Source organism: Sapajus apella, unplaced genomic scaffold (assembly GCF_009761245.1).
Source record: "Sapajus apella isolate SASKATOON/1434 unplaced genomic scaffold, GSC_monkey_1.0 scaffold7, whole genome shotgun sequence".
NCBI lineage: Eukaryota > Metazoa > Chordata > Mammalia > Primates > Cebidae > Sapajus > Sapajus apella.
Window position 1 is genome coordinate 6,320,296 of NW_022436947.1, and position 22,169 is coordinate 6,342,464.

The following is a 22,169-nucleotide window of genomic DNA, read 5'->3' on the forward strand; positions in this document are numbered from 1 at the left end:
GTAAATACTTCAAAATAACCTCACAGTGATTTGTTTTAATTGTATAGTTTTTTTGCTGCCATGTATATGAGTAAGTGAATTTAAAAGACTGTACAAACCTCAGGTGAGATTATACTATTATGTATGTTATTTTAAGACATAATAAGGTAGAAAGAACACTGCACTGGGAGTCGGGGCCATGTCTTGGCTTTGTTGTTTTCCAGCTGTTTGATCTTTATAAAGTCACATAACCTGTCTGATTGGCCTTTAGTTTGTTGTCATTGTTTTTACCTGAGGAGAACGACATGGTCAGGGATGCTCGTTGCTTAAGAAAATTAGGAACAGAGAGGTAATAGATTTGGATAGGATTTTGTGCAATTAGAAAAATATTTCATACTGCATGTGGGAAGAAATTCACTTCCCTTTTCTAGTACAAAATAGGAGAGAAAATGTTTACTAAAAAGGGTTAAAATGACAGAGAAATCCTGGTTTAGAAGATAATAGTTGCTCATTTGTTGAGACCTTACAGCAATTCTAGGCTGGTTTGCTATTCCCGTTTTACACTCAAGGAAACAGCAGCTTAGAGAACTTGTCCAGAGTCATCAACTTGTGAGTAGTAGGTAGGAGGTTTGGAATTCATCTATGTCTTTTGAGTCTATAGTCTGTTCTGAACTATTGTATTATTGAAAAGCCCGTTCTATCTCTTAAAAATCTATGATTTTTAACATTCTGTGGGTTTTATTGTTTTGATAAGCACCAGCAACACAAATACAATATAGTGAATACTACTAGGATAGGTAGGACTGCCACATTTGTTTTTTGAAGGACTTTGTGACTTTAGAGATTAATGCAAATATCTGCCACTTTATTATGGAATTTGCCTTCTCTTTAATGTTTGTATGATTTAAACTTTATTTTCTGGTTACTCATTTCAAAGACTCTTGTGATCATTACTTTCAAATTTTGAGAAAGCTGAAATGTGCTTTAGATATCTAAAATTAAAAAAATAATCTACCACTCAATTTTCTTACCTGAGAATTTATAATATATCTCAGAAGGCAATGCATTGTTTGTTTATCATTACTTTTTTTTTTATTAATCCAGTGGGTATGTATATGTATTATATGAATAAAAACTTAAGTCTATTTCAATGTTAATATAGCTTGTACATTTATGTAGTTACATATATATTATATATATAACTTATATAATGTGTATTTATATACAATATGTATATATATAATATTTCACATAGTTAATATAGTTTAAGAAATGTGAATGGGGCCGGGCGCGGTGGCTCAAGCCTGTAATCCCAGCACTTTGGGAGGCCGAGGCGGGTGGATCACGAGGTCAAGAGATCGAGACCATCCTGGTCAACATGATGAAACCCCGTCTCTACTAAAAATACAAAAAATTAGCTGGGCATGGTGGTGCGTGCCTGTAATCCTAGCTACTCAGGAGGTTGAGGCAGGAGAATTGCCTGAGCCCAGGAGGCAGAGGTTGCGGTGAGCCGAGATCGCGCCATTGCACTCCAGCCTGGGTAACAAGAGCGAAACTCCGTCTCAAAAAAAAAAAAAAAAAAAAAAAAAAAAGAAATGTGAATGGAAAGGTAAATGAAAACCTTAACATTAGCATTAGCTTTGGGGAAAATCTATATAAATTTTTATTTATGGATTTTAAACATTTAATTACTTTTAGAAATTGGTTCCCAGTCATTCTATAAGAAGACAATCGTATTGAACTATTTCATCAGAAGTAATGACTTTCAGGATTGCCGAAGACGCTGAGGATTGTGAATTTGATTGGCTTCATGATGTTTATCTTTTTCTTTTTTTTTCCCTTTGGGATATTATAAAGTCATCTTAAAAGGGCCAATTATTAAATTGTCATTAGAGAAAAATCAGTTATTTGGGGAAATTACAAAGAAAATAATTTCAGTCTTAAGAGATTACATAAAATTACTTCAAGTTTTTAGAAAGTAAAACAAGAAAAAAAAATAGAAGATTTTAAAGGCAAAAAAAAGTACAACTTTAGCAAAGCTTGTTATGAATAAAAGGGTGTCCTGAGAATACCAGCAAGTGTGAGGAATTTCTGAAAGACAAGAAGGATATTGGAATCAATTTCAAGGGGGAAGCGTTAGATCAGCTCAAGAGAAGACTGCTTAAAAAATGAAAAAAGGAATGGCAGTGCTTCAGGATCCCAGGAAAAATATCAGTGTAGTTAGTTGAGTATGGTGTCAGAGCAGCTTCATGGGTCTAGCCCATGAAGCAGAGACAGATGCCCTCTAATTAAAACAGTGATTATAAGTTTGAATCAGAGCCTTAAGGTAAATGGAAACATTCTGGAGGAACTAGGAGCTTCTTTGCCTAGCAGATAACCTATTAGTATATGTTGTCCAGCAATATGTCCTTGCTACAGTCACAAAGGAGCATCTTGCAGTAAACAGAAATAGTATTTATAGGCAGATTACCAGGATTCTGACATGTAAAATTGTACAGAAGCAAAGAGTCAACACAGGTTTCAGGAAAACCAACATCATGAAAGAAAGGCACAAGAATCAGTAAATAGAAGACCCTAACACAGAAACAAAACAGAAGACATTTAAAACTATCATTGATACTTTTCAGAAAGGAAAGAGAGAATGGCATATTCATGTAGAAAGATTGTATTTTCTAGTAAAAAGAACCAGAGAAATCTTGAAAAATCTTAAAGATGGCCTGAAAAGCAAAATGTGCACATTTCAAGATCAAATTGGTAAGTTGGAAGCTCGTGCTGAGTGGGTTTTAACTGCAGAATATAATGCAACAAGAGAAAAAAATAGAAGGCATGAAAGAAAAGCAGCATAGATCTACAGGTTCTAATCTCTGCTGAGAACAGTCTCAGAAGGAGTGAACTAAAAATGAGTAGCAAGAAATAATCAAAGAACTAATAGAAGAAAATTCCTCTTAGATTAGAGGGGCCCTGTGAGTGTGAAGCAAGATGACTGAAAAAATCAATATCTGTTTATATAATTGTGAAATTTTAGAACATCTAGTACAAAGAAAACTCTAAAAGCTTGTGAGTTATAAATATTTAGACTACAAAGGAACAAGACTAAAGTTAATACAGTATTTTCACTTTACAATCATAGAAAAGAAACTAATTGAGAAATTTATTTTCCCAAATTTCGAGGGAACATAACTTTGCAAGGAGAGCTCTCAATTTTATTCATATGTAAAGGCATAATAAAACATTTTTACACATGCAAAGATTAATGAACTTTATTATTCATGAACCACGATACAAACAAATAGAAGAGTTGAGGATGACTGCAAGGTTTTGACTGAGCACCTGTAAGTAAAGAATGGCCATTAACTGAAATGGGGAAGACTGTACCAGGAATAGACATTTGAGAAGATCAGAAACTCAGTTTTATATATGTTAAGTGTGAGATTCCTATTAGAAATCTAAGTGGAGATATTGAGTAGACAGGCGAATGAATTGTTCATGTCTGGATTTCAGATGAGGTTCTGGTATGGACATACAGATTTGGGAGTCAATTAGCATATCATATGTTGTTTATAAATCATGAGACTGGATAAGATCATGAATTGAAAAGATGAGAGATTGTCTAATGATAAGCCCCAAAACTTCCCAACAGTTACAGAAAAAAGAAATGCAGATTACAGAGGTCTAAGACAACCTCCTTGTTGGGTCTCCAAGTTAAATCTTTAGCTAAGGTGGTTATTGTTATTAGGCCAGGAATAATTTTTTGGTTTCTTGTTGACTTAATTACATCTGCTAGAACCTCTCCTTCGTCTCCTGGCCACCAGGACTTTGTAGTACAGGCAACAGAGAGTCTTGGAATCTGACACCTGGCTTAGTCTTGCCAGAGAATATGCTCAGCACAGTGCAGGTTTAATATTTATGAAGTTGCCTGTCTTGGTTGGAGTCAAGCAAGTCTTTGGCCTCTGGAGGCCCATCTACAGTAGTTGTGTTAACACAGAGGAAAACCACAGATGTTGCTAGAGGCCTAGAAAGGGCCATGAAACTACCATTTACATGTAACCCAACCTTGCAGGGAGAGGGTCTACAGAGGCCATGCTGTGAGGTGACATACTGAGATGATCTGAAGAAACTTGGGAGATGCAAGTAGGGAGCTAGTGGAATCAAGCTCCTGGTTTTGGTCTACAATATGAAACCTGCCTGTTTGCAGAAGGTTTCTCTTAGCTTTATCTCTTTGAAAAGCAGAGACAGCCAGGTATTAAAAACCAAGAGAGTTTAGTATTTCTGTTTGGTCTAGCTGCTAAACACAGTCACAGGCTACTTGGTTGTTTCTTAGACTGCGTTTATGTGTCCTTTTAGTGCAGCATTTCTGAGAAAGCTACCTGATGGAAATAGCAGATATGGGAACATAGGTGGTGCACTGATGTAGCAGTATATTTCTCATGGAAATCAGAGACTAGACAAGGAAATGAGAACTTCAACAGAAGTATGATTATTTTTATTTCAGAAATAATAGAAGATAATGCATTTATGAAACAAGAACAGGGTGGTGGTTTGAACATGGTGGCTCATGCCTGTAATCCCAACATTTTGAGAGGCCAAGGTGGGAGGATTGCTTGAGATTAGGAGTTTGAGACCAGCATGGGTAATATAGCGAGGCCTCATCTCTAATAACAATAAGAAAAATTAGCTGAGGGTGGTGGCACATGCTCATAGTCCCAGCTACTCGAGAGGCTAAGGTGAGAGGATCGCTTGAACCCAGGAGGTTGAAGCTACAGTGAGCCATGCTTGTGCCACTGCACTACAGCCTGGGTGACAGAGCAAGACACTACCTCAAAAAAAAGAAAAGAAAAGAAAAGAAAGTACAGGATGATATAAAGAAGAGTATTCGATAACAGTAACCATTGTTATTGAAAATTAAAATATAATAGCAAAAATAACTGAAGCAAAGCATTGGAAGATGGAGTTGAGAAGATTTCTTAGAAAGTAATACAAAAAGCAACAGAGATGAAATATTTGAGAGAAGAGATTAAGTTTATTTGAGGATCATTCAAGGAGGTCAAATACCAAATAATTAAGCGCTCTAGGAAGAGATCAGTACTCTAGGAAGAGATCACAGATACAGAGAGGAAGTAATCATCCAAGAATATGATTGAAGAATATTTCCCAGAACCAAAGAACATATTTTCAGATTGAAAGGGCCTATCAAGTGTCCAGCACAAACTTTTTTATTTTGAAATACCGGAATACTGAAGACAAAGAAGTTCTACAAGCTTCCAGGAAAAAAGTAGATCACATGTAAAAGACAAGGAATCCGAATCGTTTCAGACTTTTCAATAGCAAGACTTCAAGCTAGAAGACACTTCTGGAGGAAATTAATTTTCGTCTTAGGATTCCATATCTGCTCAACTGTTAAGTGTGAAGGTACACTAAAAGACGTTTTCAGACCCAAGAGGCCTCAAAATTTTTTTTACCATGCATTTTCTCTCAGGAATTTTGGAGGATGTGCCCCACCAACATGAAGGAATAAAGAACGGAGAATCATGGGATAAAGGAAACAGGAGATCCAACACAGGGGAGAAGCACCTGGATTCCTGAAATGTTGGGGAAGAATGACAGCTGTGCCCAAGGTAAAGAGGGCAACCAGTACAAAATGCAACACATCAGAAAACTCCAAGAGGGATTTGTAGAAAAAGATAAAATTAAAAGAATACTTGGTGTTCGAAAAGAGAAATGTCTTATGAGGCCATTTTGCCAGTTGGAAGAGATTTAATGGTTGAATTAGTAATAAACACATAAAAATATAATCAGACAAAACAGATTAGGGGAAACAAAAAGTTGTACAGAAATGAAAAAGCAATCATATTATGCTACAGTGGCTCACATGTGAGGTAGGGGTCCAGATTTATTATTTTTTTTCCTATATTGATACTCTGTTTTTGCAGCATCATTTGCAGAAAACGCTGTCCTTTCACTCTTGATTGTTTTTTAAATCTTTCTTGAAAGTCAATTGCGCATAAATGTATAAGTCTATTACTAGCATCTGTATTCTGTCCATTGATGATTATATCTATCCATATGCCCATACTGTACTGTCTTTATTACTGTAAGTTTTGAAACCTGGCATGACAAGGTTTTCAACTTTGTTATTCTATTTAGGATTTATTTTGGGTATTCTAAGTACTTAGCATTTGCACATAAATTTTTGAATCAGTTTGTCGGTTTCCACAAAAAGCCTACTGAGGTTTGATGGAGATTGCATTAACTGTATAGATAGATCATTTTGAGGAAAAATGACATCTTAAAAATGTATATCTTGACATTTTTCTAAGTTTAAAAAATTTCTTGGCCGGGCGCGGTGGCTCACGCTTGTAATCCCAGCACTTTGGGAGGCCGAGGCGGGTGGATCACGAGGTCAAGAGATCGAGACCATCCTGGTCAACATGGTGAAACCCCGTCTCTACTAAAACTACAAAACATTAGCTGGGCATGGTGGTGCGTGCCTGTAATCCCAGCTACTCAGGAGGCTGAGGCAGGAGAATTGCTTGAACCCAGGAGGCGGAGGTTGCGGTGAGCCGAGATCGCACCATTGCACTCCAGCCTGGGTAACGAGCGAAACTCCGTCTCAAAAAAAAAAAAAAAAAAATTTCTTTAGCAATGTTTTGTAGTTTCCAGTATACAGAATAGTACACCATATTTTGTTATATTCATCCATATTTTGTTTTTTGAGCTATAGAACATATTGTTTCTAAAATTCATTTTCTAGTTGTTTATTGCTATTGTACCATTTTTGAATGTTGACAATCTGTATCAAGAAACCTTGTTAATTAAATGGATTCCTTAGGATTTTCCACATAGGTGATTACGTCTTCTGTGCATAAAGACAGCTGTACTCTTTCCTTTCCAATCTCTGCTTTAAAAAAATTTTTTATTAGCAACAAGGTCTTGCTCTGTCACTCAGGCTGTGAAGTACAGTGGTGCAAATATGACTCTCTGCAGTCTAGAACTCCTGGGCTCAACCAGTACTTCTGTCTTAGCCTCCCTGTAGGTGGGACTATACACATGCACCACCATGCCTGGCTAATTATTTAAAACAATTTTTTTTAGAGGTCTCGCTATGTTGCCCAGGCCGGTCTTGAACTCCTGGCCTCAAGTATCTGCCCACCTCAGCCCCCACAAAGTGCTGGGATTGTAGACACCTGGCTCTTGTGTTTAAAAATTTTTTTTCTTGCCTTAATTGTACTGGGTAACCCCTCTAGTGTATAATGTTGAAGTGATAATAAAGATATCTTTGTTCTCAATCTAAGCAGGAAGATGTTAAGTATTTCACTATTAAGTATGTTGCTGTCTGTGCATTTTTTGGTTTAGTCTTTTATCAGGTCAAGGGAGTTTTCCTTTATTCCTAATTTGCTGAGAGATTTTATCATGAATGATGTTAAATTTTGCCAAATACCTTTTTTGATACTATTGAGGTGGTCATACTTTTTTCTCCCTTTATTATGTTGAAACAGTGATTTATGGTTTTTTTGTTTTGTTTTGTTTTTTTTAAAAGTGATAGGGTCTTGATCTGTTGCCCCTGGTGGAGTCCAGTTGGCTTGATTGTAGCTCACTGCAGCTTCAACCTCTGGGCTCAAGCAAATCTCCTGCCTCAGTCTCCTAAGTAGCTGGGACTACAGGTGCACCGCCACACCTGGATAATTTTTTTAAAAAATTATTTTTGCAGAGACAGGCTCACTATGTTGTCCAGGCTGGTTTTGAACTGCTGCCCTCATGCGTTCCTCCTGCCTCAGCCTCCCAAAGTGTTGGGATTATAGGCATGAACCTCTACATCTGGCCTATGTTAATTTTTGAATCAGCTTTTCATCCCAAAGATAAACATCACTTGATTATGGTGTATTATCCTTTTTATATTCAGTTTGCTAATATTTTTGGAAGATTTTTGTGTCTGTGTCAAGAAGAATATTTCTTTGTAGTTTTATATTGTTTTCAGTTTTGGTATCAAAGGCATACTGTGCTCATAAAATGAGTTGGAAATGTTTCCTCATCTTCTGCCTTCTGAAAGAATTTGCATGCCACTGGTATTCTCTTTTATTTCTTTCCTAAATTCATTATTGGTGTGGACTCTACTAGGTATCTCATTGGAAAGACACCTATGAAAACTAGCTATCACAGTATTCTTCTATTCTGAAATTCTTTTTGGACTAACTCCCTTTTTGTGGTATTTTGCCCCATATATTTCAGTTGTCTCTGCCTCTTCTAATTTTGGTCACTGGCCGTCCCCTCTGTTCATTATGACTTTTGGACTCAGTACCAGGATCCAGTAAGTGCTGGAAGAGCAGAAAGCTAGGGTGGTCATGGTAGTCATCTTATTTTTTTTTTTTTTTCAGAGATCACAGTCTTGCTGTTCATTGGCTGTTTGTTCAGTGTCTGAAAATAGTTATTTCCTGTATTTTGTCTAGTTTTCTAGTTGTTTATGGTGATAGGCCAAGTCTGTTACTTTCGTGGCCGGACGTGGAAGTGTGTAAATAACGTTATCATTTTATAATAATGTAATTCTGAATATTGCACTAACCAAAGCTACGGTAGAAGTTACAAAGTGGACTCAGGATGTTTGATGAGGGAGACTGACAGAGCTAGATCTTCAAGTTGTTTAATGTGATAATATCTAAAACTGAGACATCAAGAAGTAGCAATATGAACATATTATTTAGAGTTAGGGGAGTAAATGACAAAGAATCATCTAAAAGAGTCAACATGATTATTTCTAGGGAGAGGCAACTGGTTGCAGAGGAGGAGGGAAAATGAGGGACTGCTCTTTTTCCTAATAAAACTTGTAGAACCGATTGACTAGAAGCATATACAAGAACAGTATTAATGAAAGGAAGGAAAAATGATACATTGGGCAAATGGAAATTATAGGAAAGAAGATATACGAATACTGATATTAGTCATAATAAAATTCAAGATCAAACGCATTTTAAAAGGCAAAAGGTCCACAGAGTCATGAATCTTTATTTACTTAACAGTACAGCTTTGAAGTATATTGAGCCATTATAAATACCAGGAGAAGCTGACATCTGTATTTATAACGGAGAGACTTTAACTTCTGTATTTTAGAAATAGATGAAGTAGACAATCAAAAGAAAATGGTGAATTTGAATAACAGAATTAGCAAGATGTGTGTGTGCGTGCATAACTTTGTACAGATAAATTTGTGCACAACTTTAAATACAAGAGCAGTGGTCAAAAAACTGTTAGGCCACAATGGAAAAATTAACCAATTCTAAAAAGTAAAACTCTTGTGTATTTTAAAAATTTATCCTCCTTGGAAGACTTTTCAAATCTGTGGGCGAGTAAATTTTCTTAGTTCAAGATTTCAATTAAGCTATTATTTCTTCAGATATTACCTTTTTTCTCTTTCTTCTCCTCTGTGACTCTGATTAAATATTTTTCAGATTTTTTTTTTACTATCTTCTATGTCTCTTAATCTCTTTTCTGTATGTTCTTTCTCCTTAATACCTTAGTAAATGATTTCTTCTGATCTATCCTCATATGTGAATAGTTTCTTTTGGGTCCAGTCTGCCACTAAATATGTCCTTTGAGTTTTTAACTATTGGTTTTGTGTTTTCCATTCGTGGAAGTAATGTTTGCTTTTTTTTTTTCCCTACTCTTGCTGTTATTTTAAAATAGATTATTATACCCTGCAGGTATATTCAAGCTTATATGTTTTTTAAACAGAAGCATTATTTTTTTTAAAAAAATATATTTGTCTAGTAATTCCAGTGGCTGAAGACTGTGGGGTATGTTTCTGTTTATTGTTGTTCATGTTGTTGTATTTCTTTATGTGTTTGGTTGATGTGGCTGGTTCCTTGTGGTTGTCATTGAGAAAATTATTTTTAAAGTTCCTCAAGGACTAGTGTGGATTTGCTCCTCTCTAGAGAAGCTTTAATTTGGCTTCTGCTGAGTTCTGTAAACATTGGCATTAGGGCTGCCATGTGCTTAAAGGTCCTTTGATTTAGCCAAGCTATGTATCTCAGTGCTGCAACTCTTTCCTAGGGTTGACTTCAACAATATGTCCAGGATGTTTTTCCCTATCTTCTTTTCCTTTTTTCTTACCTTATTCTGACCTTTCTGTAGTTCTTATCCTGGGAGTACACTTTGGTTTGTAATTTGTTCTTGTCCTGAGCCCATCATTTGGAGATGGGCTGTATCTCAGCTTATCATGGGACCTATCTTGCCAAAGACTACCATGGGCTGGTGTTGGGCTTTGAATGTTCTTTCCCCCCATCTCTTTCTCTCCCCATCCCATTTGATTTTTATCAGATTTTCTGTTTAGCCTTTGTATTTTTACTTTCAACGAAAAATTGTCTTGGGATTTTTCCAGCATAGATTTTTAAGATGTTAGTAAAAAGAAAAAAAAGTTTTATGTTGTATTTTTCATGGTTTTTATTAAGAGGTTAATTAGCTTTCCATTACTGGAAACCAGGACCCTAAAAAATTGGTATAATCAAATTAGATGTTAACAGCAAAAGGATTTTTAAAAGTTCATTTACCTGTAATATGTAAGTTATGGTCCACCATAACTCTTGGTTTAAAGAAATCAAAATGAAAATAAAGATTAGAGCTGGGTCTCTGAAAAGACCAATAAAATAATTAAAGTCTTAGCAAGTTTAATAAAAAAGAGAATACATGTAAATAGCATTTGGAATAAAAGTGGAAATGTGGCCGGACGTGGTGGCTCTTGCCTATTATCCCAGCACTTTGGGAGGCTGAGGCAGGTAGATCATGAGGTCAGGAGATCGAGACCATCCTGGACAACATGATGAGACCCTGTCTCTACTAAAAGTACAAAAATTAGCTGGGCATGGTGGCACACCACCTGTAGTCCCGGCTACTCAGGAGGTTGAGGTAGGAGAATTGCATGAACCTAGGAGGCGGAGGTTGCAGTGAACCAAGAGCAGGCCACTGCACTCCAGCCTGGTGACAGAGCAAGGCTCTGTCTTAAAAAAAAAAAAAAAAAAAAAGTGGAAACATAACTACATATGTGGAAGACATTGAAGTGGTTACACTAGAAACTGCAAACCATGTTAACTAGTTATTTGGCAGTTTATCACTGTTAAAAATAGTGTTATATCTAAATACTTCTTCATAGGCAACCTATTTTGCATTACAATTGTACCTTTAAATAGAAATTTTCTACTTGTAACTTTTCATTTGATGCTATATTCCTAGAAATATATGTTTTAGTCAAAAAGTTGATCAGTTTTATTTCTCTTTTCTTCTCTTCTCTCCTCTCTCCTTTTCTTTTGAGATGCAGTTTCACTCCTGTCCCCCAGGCTGGAGTTCAATGGCATGATCTAGGCTCACTGCAACCTTTGCTTCCTGGATTCTGGTGATTCTCCTGCCTCAGCCTCCCGAGAAGCTGGGATTACAGATGCCTGCCATCACGCCTGGCTAATTTTTGTATTTTTCGTAGAGACAGGGTTTCACCATGTTGGCTAGGCTAGTCTCAAACTCCCAACCTCAGGTGATCCACTCGTCTCGGTCTCCTAAAATACTGGGATTACAGGTGTGAGCCACTATACCCAGCTTGTATTTTTCTTAATATTAATTTTTAGTAGTAGTATTATTAGCTTTGTGAGTCTTACTGTCTGCAGTTATTCATGTTTGGTTTCTTCATCTCCCCCATTTGTTTGAAATAGGATCTTGCTTTGTCACCCAAAGCTGGAGCACAGTGGTGCCATCATAGTTCATTGCAGCCTCGAACTCTTGTGCTCAAGCATTCCTCCTGCCTCACTCAGCCTCCCAAGTAGCTGCAACTGTAGGTGCACACCGCCATGCCTGGCTAATTTTTGTTTGTTTGTTTGTGGAGATGGCAGTCTCACTATGTTGCCTAGGCTGGTCTCGCAATCCTCCCACCTCAGCCTCCCTAAGTGCTGGATTTACAGGTGTGAGCCACTGCACCCAGCTTGTACATCTTTATAGTCTACCTCTCATTATTTCACTGTGTTAGTTTATCGATTTTTCTGACCTTAGGTTTGTACAGTAGGTATATATATGGTGGTGTGTGTAGAGAAGGAATTGTAGTGGAGGAGGCACTATTGTGGAACACATGCTTTTTCAACGTTTTAATAAACCTTTTGGACAAGTTGAGGTTAATACATCTTTTGATCATGCATTTGCTATTTGTGGTTAGATTAAATTAGTGTATTTTATATTTTTCAGATGTTAAGATTAAACAACTAGTATTTGTAACTTCTTTTAAGATACTGAAATAAGATATATTTGGAGGGTAAATTGTAGTAGAATACTCTGTCTCATGTTCTCCTGTGTTTGTAACTTTTGTGTAGCAGTTATGTTCCAACAACACTGACTTTGAAGCGTGATGAAAATATATTTCCATAGACACAAAACTTGGAATAACATAGCAAAAAGACCAAGACAACAATATAACCCAGTGTTATATGCTCAACATGATAGTGCATCAGTAATGTATTTGATAAGAGTTGATATTGCAACTTTATTTTTCTTTCTTGTCACTCTTCATCAATTTTTTTGTGTTCATGCATTTTCAAATATTACATTACTTTGCCTCATGTTTAATCTGTATTTTATACAATATCACAGAATGCTAACAAAGGAAAAAGCTTAGGGTGTTTGTCACATTCTGCCAGTTCTCAGAAAAATCTAAGTCTCAGAAAAGTTACATCATTGCTTCTTACATTGTCTGTGATGAACATCCGGATTTTTCTTTTCTTTCTTTTCCCCTTTCTTTGAAGACTGATCTAGAGCTCTATTATGCATGGCTGATATTTTGCTTGTGTCATATGTTTTACTACACTGAAAAATACCTTATTCTGCAGAGTCCACTGGTGATGTACCTGAATGTTGTGGTAGTGTCAGTTGCTCTGAGAGTTTCCAAATGCTTATCTCAGTTTTTGTACTTTTCTTGTTATGGACTGGTAAAATGCAGTGCATCAACTATACTTTGAAACAAAACTAGGAGCACTCCATATGTTTGATCCATTCAGACAGTGGAACATCGCCATTTTAGATGTTAGTGAAGAGCAGCAGCTTTCAAATGAGCTTAATTGTTTTTTGTTTGTTTTTGAGATGGAGTCTGGTTCTGTTGCTCAGGCTGGAGTGCAGTGGCGTGCAACCTCTGCCTCCTGATTTCAAGCAATTATCCTGCCTCAGCCTCCCAAATAGCTGGGATTACAGGCTCATGCCATTACACCCTGCTAATTTTTTTTTTTTTTTTAATTTTTGGTAGAGACATGGTTTCACCATGTTGGCCAGGCTGGTCTTGAACTCCTGACCTCAAGTGATCTGCCTACCTCAGCCTCCCAAACTGCTGGAAGTACAGACGTGAGCCACCGCGCCCGGCCTCAAATGAACTTAATTGTAAACACTTCAAAAGGAACTACCCCAGGAATTCTGGGGTAGAAAACAGCTTTTCTAGGTGCAAATGAAAAATTTAATTTATAGAAAGGTATTTTAATTAGTTAATATTATAGTTCTCTTTTATATCTTTTTACATTTGTGCCTTTGTAGCCCCAAATAGCTTCAAGGGATTAAAATCATCCAGACAAATAGATTAAGATTGAAGGAGATAATTATAAGTACAGAAAAAGTGTAGAGGAAAGTTTTGAGATGAAGCATTAAGAAAAACCTTAAATGTAGAAGACTACATAATTGAGGAACTGAACTTACCTTAATAGATCTTTAACTGTTTGAGTCCTTAAATTAAAATGCAAGAAATTTTATGTTTTAATAAAAACATAAAACATAATTTATGTTTTAATTTAAAAAGTGGGAGTTTTTGTTTTTGGTGGCTTTTAAAAGACAGAAATGCTAAGTTTTTAATTCTAGAGAGTAGCTTTGATGTTTGGCAAATATTTATTGAGCTTCTGAAATTATACAAAATTTATATTTGATCCTGGAGAAAGTCCTAAAATCATATAAAAATCAGGTAAATGGCCGGGCACGGTGGCTCAAGCCTGTAATCCCAGCACTTTGGGAGGCCGAGGCGGGTGGATCACGAGGTCAAGAGATCGAGACCATCCTGGTCAACACGGTGAAACCCCGTCTCTACTAAAAATACAAAAAATTAGCTGGGCATGGTGGCGCATGCCTGTAATCCCAGCTACTCAGGAGGCTGAGGCAGGAGAATTGCCTGAACCCAGGAGGCGGAGGTTGCGGTGAGCCGAGATCGCGCCATTGCACTCCAGCCTGGGTAACAAGAGCGAAACTCCGTCCCCCCCAAAAAAAAAAAAAAAAAAATCAGGTAAATTACTGAGAAAGTTTCTTTGTATGCCTTTCACTTACAGATAAGTTGGAGTATGTCAAATAGGATCAACTAACTCAAAGATTCAAATTCTTAATGTGGGAATCAAATGGTACTTACATCCTACCAAACCATTGAGGATTAAGCCTGAATCTTTTTTTGGGTCACCAGCTCTAATTTATTGATGATAAGGTAAACTATGAAGAGTATTAGGTTTTCTTAAAAAGCAGTAAATTAAAGTTGAAAGTAGGAATAAAAGGGAAAGAATAGGGTTTTTAGGGTTTTTGGAGACCTCAGTATATATACTAGTAAAAGTTGTGGAATATAGGGTCTAATCTCACTTTGTTAATTGCCGTCAGCTTTAGTCTGGGTATGTTCACAAATTTGAGAGTTTTTTGTTTTTTAACATATATGAAGAGATGGAAGTTAGCTTTACATTAAAGTCATAGCAAAATTTCAGGCTTGTGGCTATTTCTTTCACTCTTCCTTGTTTCCACCTTTTTAAAAAAATTTTTGGTTTGGCATTGTTTATGTTGTTCCCCACTCTTGTATTCTGGTAGGTGCCAATTTCCCTACCAGTTGTGTTTCCAGTCCTGGAATCTCTTCCTATCCTGTTTAAAATATTATGGCATTTAATGTGCCCCTGCATTGGTGTTGTGTGTGCAGGGGTCTGGGGGCAGGGAAGAAAAGAAAAAATAATGTGCCCCATCTTCCATTTATCATTAACTATTTGCTTTTAGTAGTAATACTGACTCTTGAATGCTTATATGTGGGACACAGTGTCAATCGCTTTATAGGTGAATAAATAAAGAACTATAGTTTCCATTTTACAGATGAGAAAACTGAGGTAGAAAGGTCACGTGACTTAGCCAAAGTCATTCAGATAGTAATGGCTGAGCTAGGATTCAGTGCCAGCATTCTGTCTCCAGAGCCCTCCTTTAGTAGCCCTGGCATTAGCAGTAGGAATGAAAATGCTATCAAAATGCTAAGAAAGAAAAGATCACCCAATAGTATGATTGTTAGTGTTTATTGAGCAATTACTAGTTCCAGGCACGATAATAATTGCTTTAAGAACAAATGTGTAAATTCATTAATCTTCTAGCACATAGTAGGTTTCCATTAAATATTTGTTAATTATAATATGTAAAACTCACGTTTAGATGCAAGAACTTACATTCTGCCTCTTTTTTTTTTTTTTTTTTTTTTTTTTTTTTTTTTTTTTTTGTTTTTTTTTTTTTGGAGACGTCTGACTATTGCCCAGGCTGGAGTGCAGTGGTGCGATCTTGGCTCACTGCAACCTACACCTCCCTTGTTCAAGCAATTCTCCTGCCTCAGCCTCCCTAGTAGCTGGGACTACAGGCGCCTGCCACAATGCCCAGCTAATTTTTGTATTTTTAGTAGAGACAGGGTTTTACTATGTTGGCCAGGGTGGTCTTGCTCTCATGACCTTGTGATCCACCCACCTTGGCCTCCCAAAGTGTTGGGATTACAGGCATGAGCCACTGCGCCTGGCCTCTTTCCCTCTTGCATAGCACCTTAGAAGCTGAATCTTCCCATAAACTGTGTTAGATACTGCGGGGAATGTCACGATTGGTTTGTTGTTGTTTTGCTTTTAAATCATAGATGTTAAGTTTTAGCACTAAAAGTGGTCTGTGCTAACCTCCAAAAAAAATTAAATAAGAAAAAATTTTAAGCAACTAAAACATTGATAAAGGGAAAATGTAACAAATAACCACGTGCCCACCACCCAGAATCAGATAATTGCTTATGCAGTTTTTTAATTTTTTTAATTTAATGCCAACTTCTTATGTTTGTTTCATGCTTAAAGCCATATCCAGAAGACCCAGCAGTTTATAAACCACTCTCCCAGGAAGAACTGCAAAGGATAAAGAATGAGAAAAAACAGAAACAAAATGAGAGAAAACAGAAAATATCAGAAAATCGCAAACATTTGGCAAGTGTACGTGTCGTACAAAAAAACCTCGTCTTTGTTGTAGGTTTATCTCAGCGCCTAGCAGACCCAGAGGTAAGTCCTCTTGTTTTCTTTGTCATCTTGATATTTTTTGTGTTTGCTTGTCTTATTTGGAAATAATGGTTGACCCTGCTCAATTGTGTGATTCCTCTGAACACATATCTTGAAGGAGAAAATAGTAAGTTACTTTTTAATAATTGTTAAGAAACCAATGACCAGTTGTGATCTTAGGCAAGTGTCTTAGTGTTTCTTGGCTTCAGTTTGTTCAGTTGTAAAACTAAGGAGTTGAACTAGATTTTTTACACGCTAACAGTCTGTGAAACTTGGATAATGATTCTATTTTGCTGTTTAGGCTAACGCGTGACATGAATACTCTGGTTCGTTCCTCTTTTCTGTATCTATATAAGGACCAACAGTGGAGATGTGGTTACTTGAACCCACTAGAGATTTTAGTAACCTGGATTTTAAAAATTCTGCACAAGTAGTAATTCTTGGTTTTTCAAAATCGTTGCTATACTGTGTCATCATTCCCTACTTACTCACTTAAACCAGTTAGTGGGAAGAGGGAAAATTTGGTAATGTGAAATAAAGGACCAATTTCTTTGTCATTCCTTCGGCGGGAGGAGAGCGCTTAACTTGCTTAGTACCTCTTTTTTCTCCCCTTCCATCACAAGCTTTATTAATGTTGAACTCACACTTTCCTGAGGCCCTTGGATATGCATCTGCTAATTTTTAGTTTCTGATATACCATGAGATACTGACTAGATTGTTGAGAAGGCAAATATAAGCTAATTGACAGACAGAATGTTTACTTGGTAGGAGAGAGCTTTTTTTGGGGGAATCTTCCAAAAGATCCTTGAGAAGAGTGTAAAGTAATGTTTGGCATAGTACCAATCAGAGGAAAGAGTGTAATGAACATGCTTACAGAGGTAGGAACCTTTGGACTTGACTGAGCATGTTAAAGGCCAAAGGAGGAGGACCTTTAAGGAGTATAAAGCCTGTTTTTGTAAAAATTAATTTTAAAAAATGAATCTTTATTGACGATGAGCTTATATGTGTTGTGATTATACAGGGCTTCAAAATCCATATGAAATGATTTTGACCCTGCGAAAGTCAGGGACATTAGTAAGAAGGATCTGTCATGGACATTAAACATGGAGGCAACTCAAGAATTACTAGGACCTAGGTCCAGGGATGCTGGCAGTCAGTAGTTACATGATACTCAGCAGACCAAGTTCTTTTGAAATCCGGAGGATTGGTCTAGAGTTTATACAGAAAAAGTCTTCTTCAGTAAGAAATGTTCAGCAGAGAGCTCATTTTAGGTCTATGACTCAGCTTCAGCAGCCAGTTCTCCCTTTTTTTAAAGTAAGGTAGTGGTTATTCCCCAGGCAGACAGAATCCTACCTCACCTTTGATCGTTTCCTTGAATGACACCTCAACTTTGCACTAATCCTCCTATCTCTGTCTTTTAACTCTTCTTTCTTTCTAACCACAAGGCGTTTCTGTATACTCTTCTAACCAGTGACCAGTGGACATTTATGTCTCTGTTTACTACTACTAATCTTACTGATTAGAATCTACTTTTTTTTTTTTTTGGTGGCGACACTGTCTCACTTTGTCACCCAGGCTGGAGTGCAGTGTGATATGATCATGGCTCACTGCAGCCTCAACCTCCTGGGCTTAAGTGATTCTTGTGCCTCAGCCCCACAAGTAGCTGGGTCTACAGATATATGCCATCACATCTGGCTAGTTTTTGTATTTTTTGTAGAGACGGGGTTTTGTCATGTTGCCCAGGCTGGTCTTGAACTCCTGAGTTCAAGCAATCTGCCTGCCTTGGCCTCCCAAAGTGCTGGGATTACAGGCATGAGCCACTGCCCCCCACCGAGAATCTGCTTTTGCCTTTCTGAAACTGCAATTCCAGTAAATGAATGAAGCTTTTATCTTGATTTGAGAGCTCTTGAATATGGATGTTGCTGTTTTTATTAATGCATCTTGGATCTGAACAGCTGTAATACTGGGAGGCATATGAAATAGCATCCAGAATTTGGATGAAATTAAGGCATTGACTGAATGTGATTTTTGGATTATAAGTTTTCCTACCTCTTCTTTTTGGGTATGTGATTTATAAGAGGTCTTTTTTGTTTGTTTGTTTGTTTTTGAGACAGTCTCTGTTGCCCAGGCTGAAGTGCAGTGTCATGATCTTGACTTACTGCAGCCTTCACCAGCTGGGTTCAAGAGATTCTCCTGCCTCCACCACCCCAGGAACTGGGATTACAGGCATGTGCCACCATGCTCGGCTAATTTTTTTTTTTTTTGTTTTCCAGTAGAGATGGGGTTTCACCATGTTGACCAGGCTGGTCTCAAACTCCTGACCTCAAGTGATCCACCTGCCTCGGCCTCCCAAAGTGCTGGGAGTACAGGTGTGAGCCACCATGCTTGATCCTATAAGAGTTTTTGATTTACTAAAAGAGATTTCTTATTTCCATTTCAAATAACTCTAGTAAGATTTATCTGAAGTGTTATACTGAGAATCTAAGTGGTGACCACTGAGAGAGAGTACTTTATCATGAGTCTATAAGTATACGTAAAAATATGCTCTACCAGTTTTATATATTTGAAATAATTCTTTTTTGGTGAGAGGGCATTGGATTTTCTTAAATAAAACAAATAGTTGCTTTCCTTTATTTCTCTTGAAAGTCCAGGAAGACCAGAGACAGTGTTTTGCTTTTTATTAAATAGTACCACTTCTAAATAATATCTTTTAAAATTCTTTTAATTTATCATTTTAATCTTTTTAGTATTTGGAAAACTTAAAAGTTGGCTTTACTAGGAAACTCAAAAGAAGGTTCAAATTGTTAGCGTCACTTTTAAGTCAAAGAAGGATCCTTGTAATTTAATTGTCTTTGGATGATGAACAATTTGATATTTGACCTAATTCTGATTAACAGAATCGGAGAGTTTGGGAACAATTAAAGCTTATTTTGAAAATAATTTTTGCATACCAGAAAACTTCAAACCAAGATTGATTGTCAAATGTATTCATTTGTTGGTCAGTAGTAAAACAAATGATCTTAGAAGACGAGGTAATTAGAGCCAACGATTAGATTAGAAGTAATGATGATCACCTTCTAAGTCCTAAAATTTTAGATTTGTGAGGACCTATTTCATTCATTCTGCAAATTAATTCTTGAATACCTACCATTTGCTAGGTACTTTGATGGGGTGGGGGGTGCCTTGGGAGGGGCTGGGGGGTAGGATGGGGTTGGGGGGAAGTAGGTGGCAAGCCAGACACAAGCTTACAGACTGGTAAGAAAGACAGAATTTAAGTGCTTACATGTGTGCTGAGTATTTATAAAAGGAAAGTACACAGCTTTGTGGGAGCATGTATTAGAATATTTAGCTAGTGTGGAGATTGACGGAAAGCTTCTCTGAGAGAGGATAATTAGGGTCAGCTTGAAGAATTAATAGGTGTTATCTAGGTAGTGCATAAAGAAGAGAGTCCTGGGTGTATGTGGTAACCCAGAAGAGCAGCCTGTTTAATGAACTATATGACTTTAAAGACACCACGTTTCATTTTACAAATAAGAAACTCAGGCAAAAGGAATTTGAGTGACTTGCCTATGATCCTACAGTTCCTATTACAGTGTATTCTTTGTTGATGATTGCCCTTTTGTTCATCCATTTATTCATTTATTCACTCATTCATCCATCTGATTACCAAGTTTTTGTTTTTTTCTCTGTAGTGTCTATGAATACTTGACTGTTTTCCCAAGGAGTGTAGACATTTTGGTCACTAGGCATGCCCTTGGGCATTTATAATTCCATCCAATGGCCTTTTATTTTTTATGTTAGTAGGGAAACTGGCCCACTGTGAAGTACATATATGACATTGAGTGTATAGATAATATGCCAATGTACAGGGTGCTTTGTCTACTTTCCATACCCTTTATTTGTTCACTAGAATACTATTTTGCTATTTGTTTAGGCAGAATCTAGAGTATCCAAGTTAATATGCAAAGTTTAAATTCATTGTTTTTCCCTTGCCTGGGCATTGTATTTCTTATCAACCACTTGCCATTTGCTAATACTTTGAGGGCCACCAGTATTACAAATCCATGTAATTTTTTTTGTTTAATGCTAAGATAGTTTAGGTTTTCATTAAGTGTTTATTGAGTACCTACAATATGGCAGGCATTAAGACACTGAGCATATACTGATAATCAAGCAGTAGTAGATAGTAAGTAGTACCTTCCTTTTTACAAAAGTAACAGTATGAGAAGTTTTGTGTGCTGTGAAGGCACAAGGGATAGCATTCAACCTTGCGAGGGAGCTGTATACCCCTCTGCTGTCTTTGGGGTAAAGTGCTTCTGGCACAGGAACTGTACAAGTGCTTCTGGATGAGAAAGACCTCAATCTGCAAGTGATTTGTTTGGCTGGAAGATTAGAATGCAGCGGTCAGAGATAAGGTTGGTAAGGTAAGTGATAATGAATCATGAAGGGCTTTCTAACCATGCTGAGGAGTTTGCACGTCATCCTAAAGGCAGTGGAAAGCTTTTGAATGTTCTTAAGAACAGTGACATGGCTAGATTTGTGCTTTGACAGTACCATTCTGGCTGCAGTGTAAATATAATTACATACCAATTTCATATTGTTACAAAGGTGTTAATACCCAAATGTTGGCTAGAAACCGTTTCCATAAACCATTGGCCTTCAGCCTTATCAGACTTGACTGTCTACTTTTTAAAAACTAATGTTAACACCCTTTGACTTTCATGAAATGACTTCTTGATAATATAATTTGTCTACACACGTAATTTGAAAAAGTATATATAAAGGAGGAATAAAAGGAAAGTAATTATAAAAAGACTATTTGTACATATAAATCCTTGGACGCTTCTACTCTAGAACCTTGCTATTCAAGATGTGGCCTCTCGGCCAGTAACATTAATATCACCAGATAACTTTTTTTTTTTTTTTAATGTATAGCAAAAATACAATCAGGAAAAATCTTTTTAATTAATTAATTGATTAATTAATTAATTTATTTTGAGATGGAGTCTCCCTCTGTTGCCCAGACTGGAGGGCAGTGGCGTGATCTCGGCTCACTGTAACCTCTGCCTCAAGTGATTCTCCTGCCTCAGCCTCCCAAGTAGCTGGGATTACAGGCACCTGCCACTACGCCCGACTAATTTTTGTATTTTTAGTAGAGACAGGGTTTCATCATATTGATCAGGCTGACCAAACTCCTGACGGAACTCCTGACCTTGTGATCTGCCCACCTCGGCCTCCCAAAGTGCTGGGATTACAGTCGTGAGCCACTGCACCTGGCCTCACCGGAGAACTTATTAGGCAAACTCTTTGACCCTGACTCAGATCTACTGGATCTGAATCTGAATTTTAACGAGATTGTCAAAGGATTTCTTTACATATTGAGGCTCTTAACGTACTATTTTGTCCTATGTAATAACGAAGTAAGCTAGTTGTATCTATTTGGAAAATCATGGACTGTGACAACTACAAATGCAGATTGTTACAGGTGTATGCATTGGCTACTCAGGTGCCATGAAACATCAATAATGTAATTTTTCTCAGATAGTTCTTAGTAAAATTTTAAACGAAGCATGTGTAGTCATCCCCTGATTACATGTTATTTGTTTTCCTAGAAACTCAATGTATGTTACAACTCGGAAAATACTTTGTAATTATATGTAATATGGAATTTGTTTCTGGCTTAATTATAAACAATTTCATGCCTGTCTTGTAGGACATTCAGAAATTGAGCAGGACATTCTATGTTGTATGGGGCTAGCCTCAGCCTTGTAAGACATCTCTGGTCCCTATCCACTGAACACCAGTAGTCTCTCCCATTCACTTTAACAGCCTCCCCCAATAAAAGCTTTCACAAATTTCCAGACTGCCCTCTTGAGAACTACTGCCATAAACTTA

At 37.0% G+C, this 22,169-nt stretch overlaps 1 protein-coding gene across 7 annotated transcripts in view; it reads left to right on the forward strand.

Annotated features, from left to right (window-relative positions):
• CNOT4 (CCR4-NOT transcription complex subunit 4) overlaps positions 1 to 22,169 on the forward strand; it is a 148,139-nt gene that overhangs the window by 70,697 nt on the left and 55,273 nt on the right. For 6 of the 7 annotated variants that reach the window (XM_032275909.1, XM_032275912.1, XM_032275910.1 and 3 more), the window contains exon 3: positions 16,080 to 16,277. In XM_032275909.1, the coding sequence (XP_032131800.1) occupies positions 16,080 to 16,277 (198 nt within the window). Of the gene's footprint in view, positions 1 to 5,455; positions 5,595 to 16,079; positions 16,278 to 22,169 lie in introns of all 7 variants that reach the window. The other variant, XM_032275911.1, reaches the window with a different exon arrangement.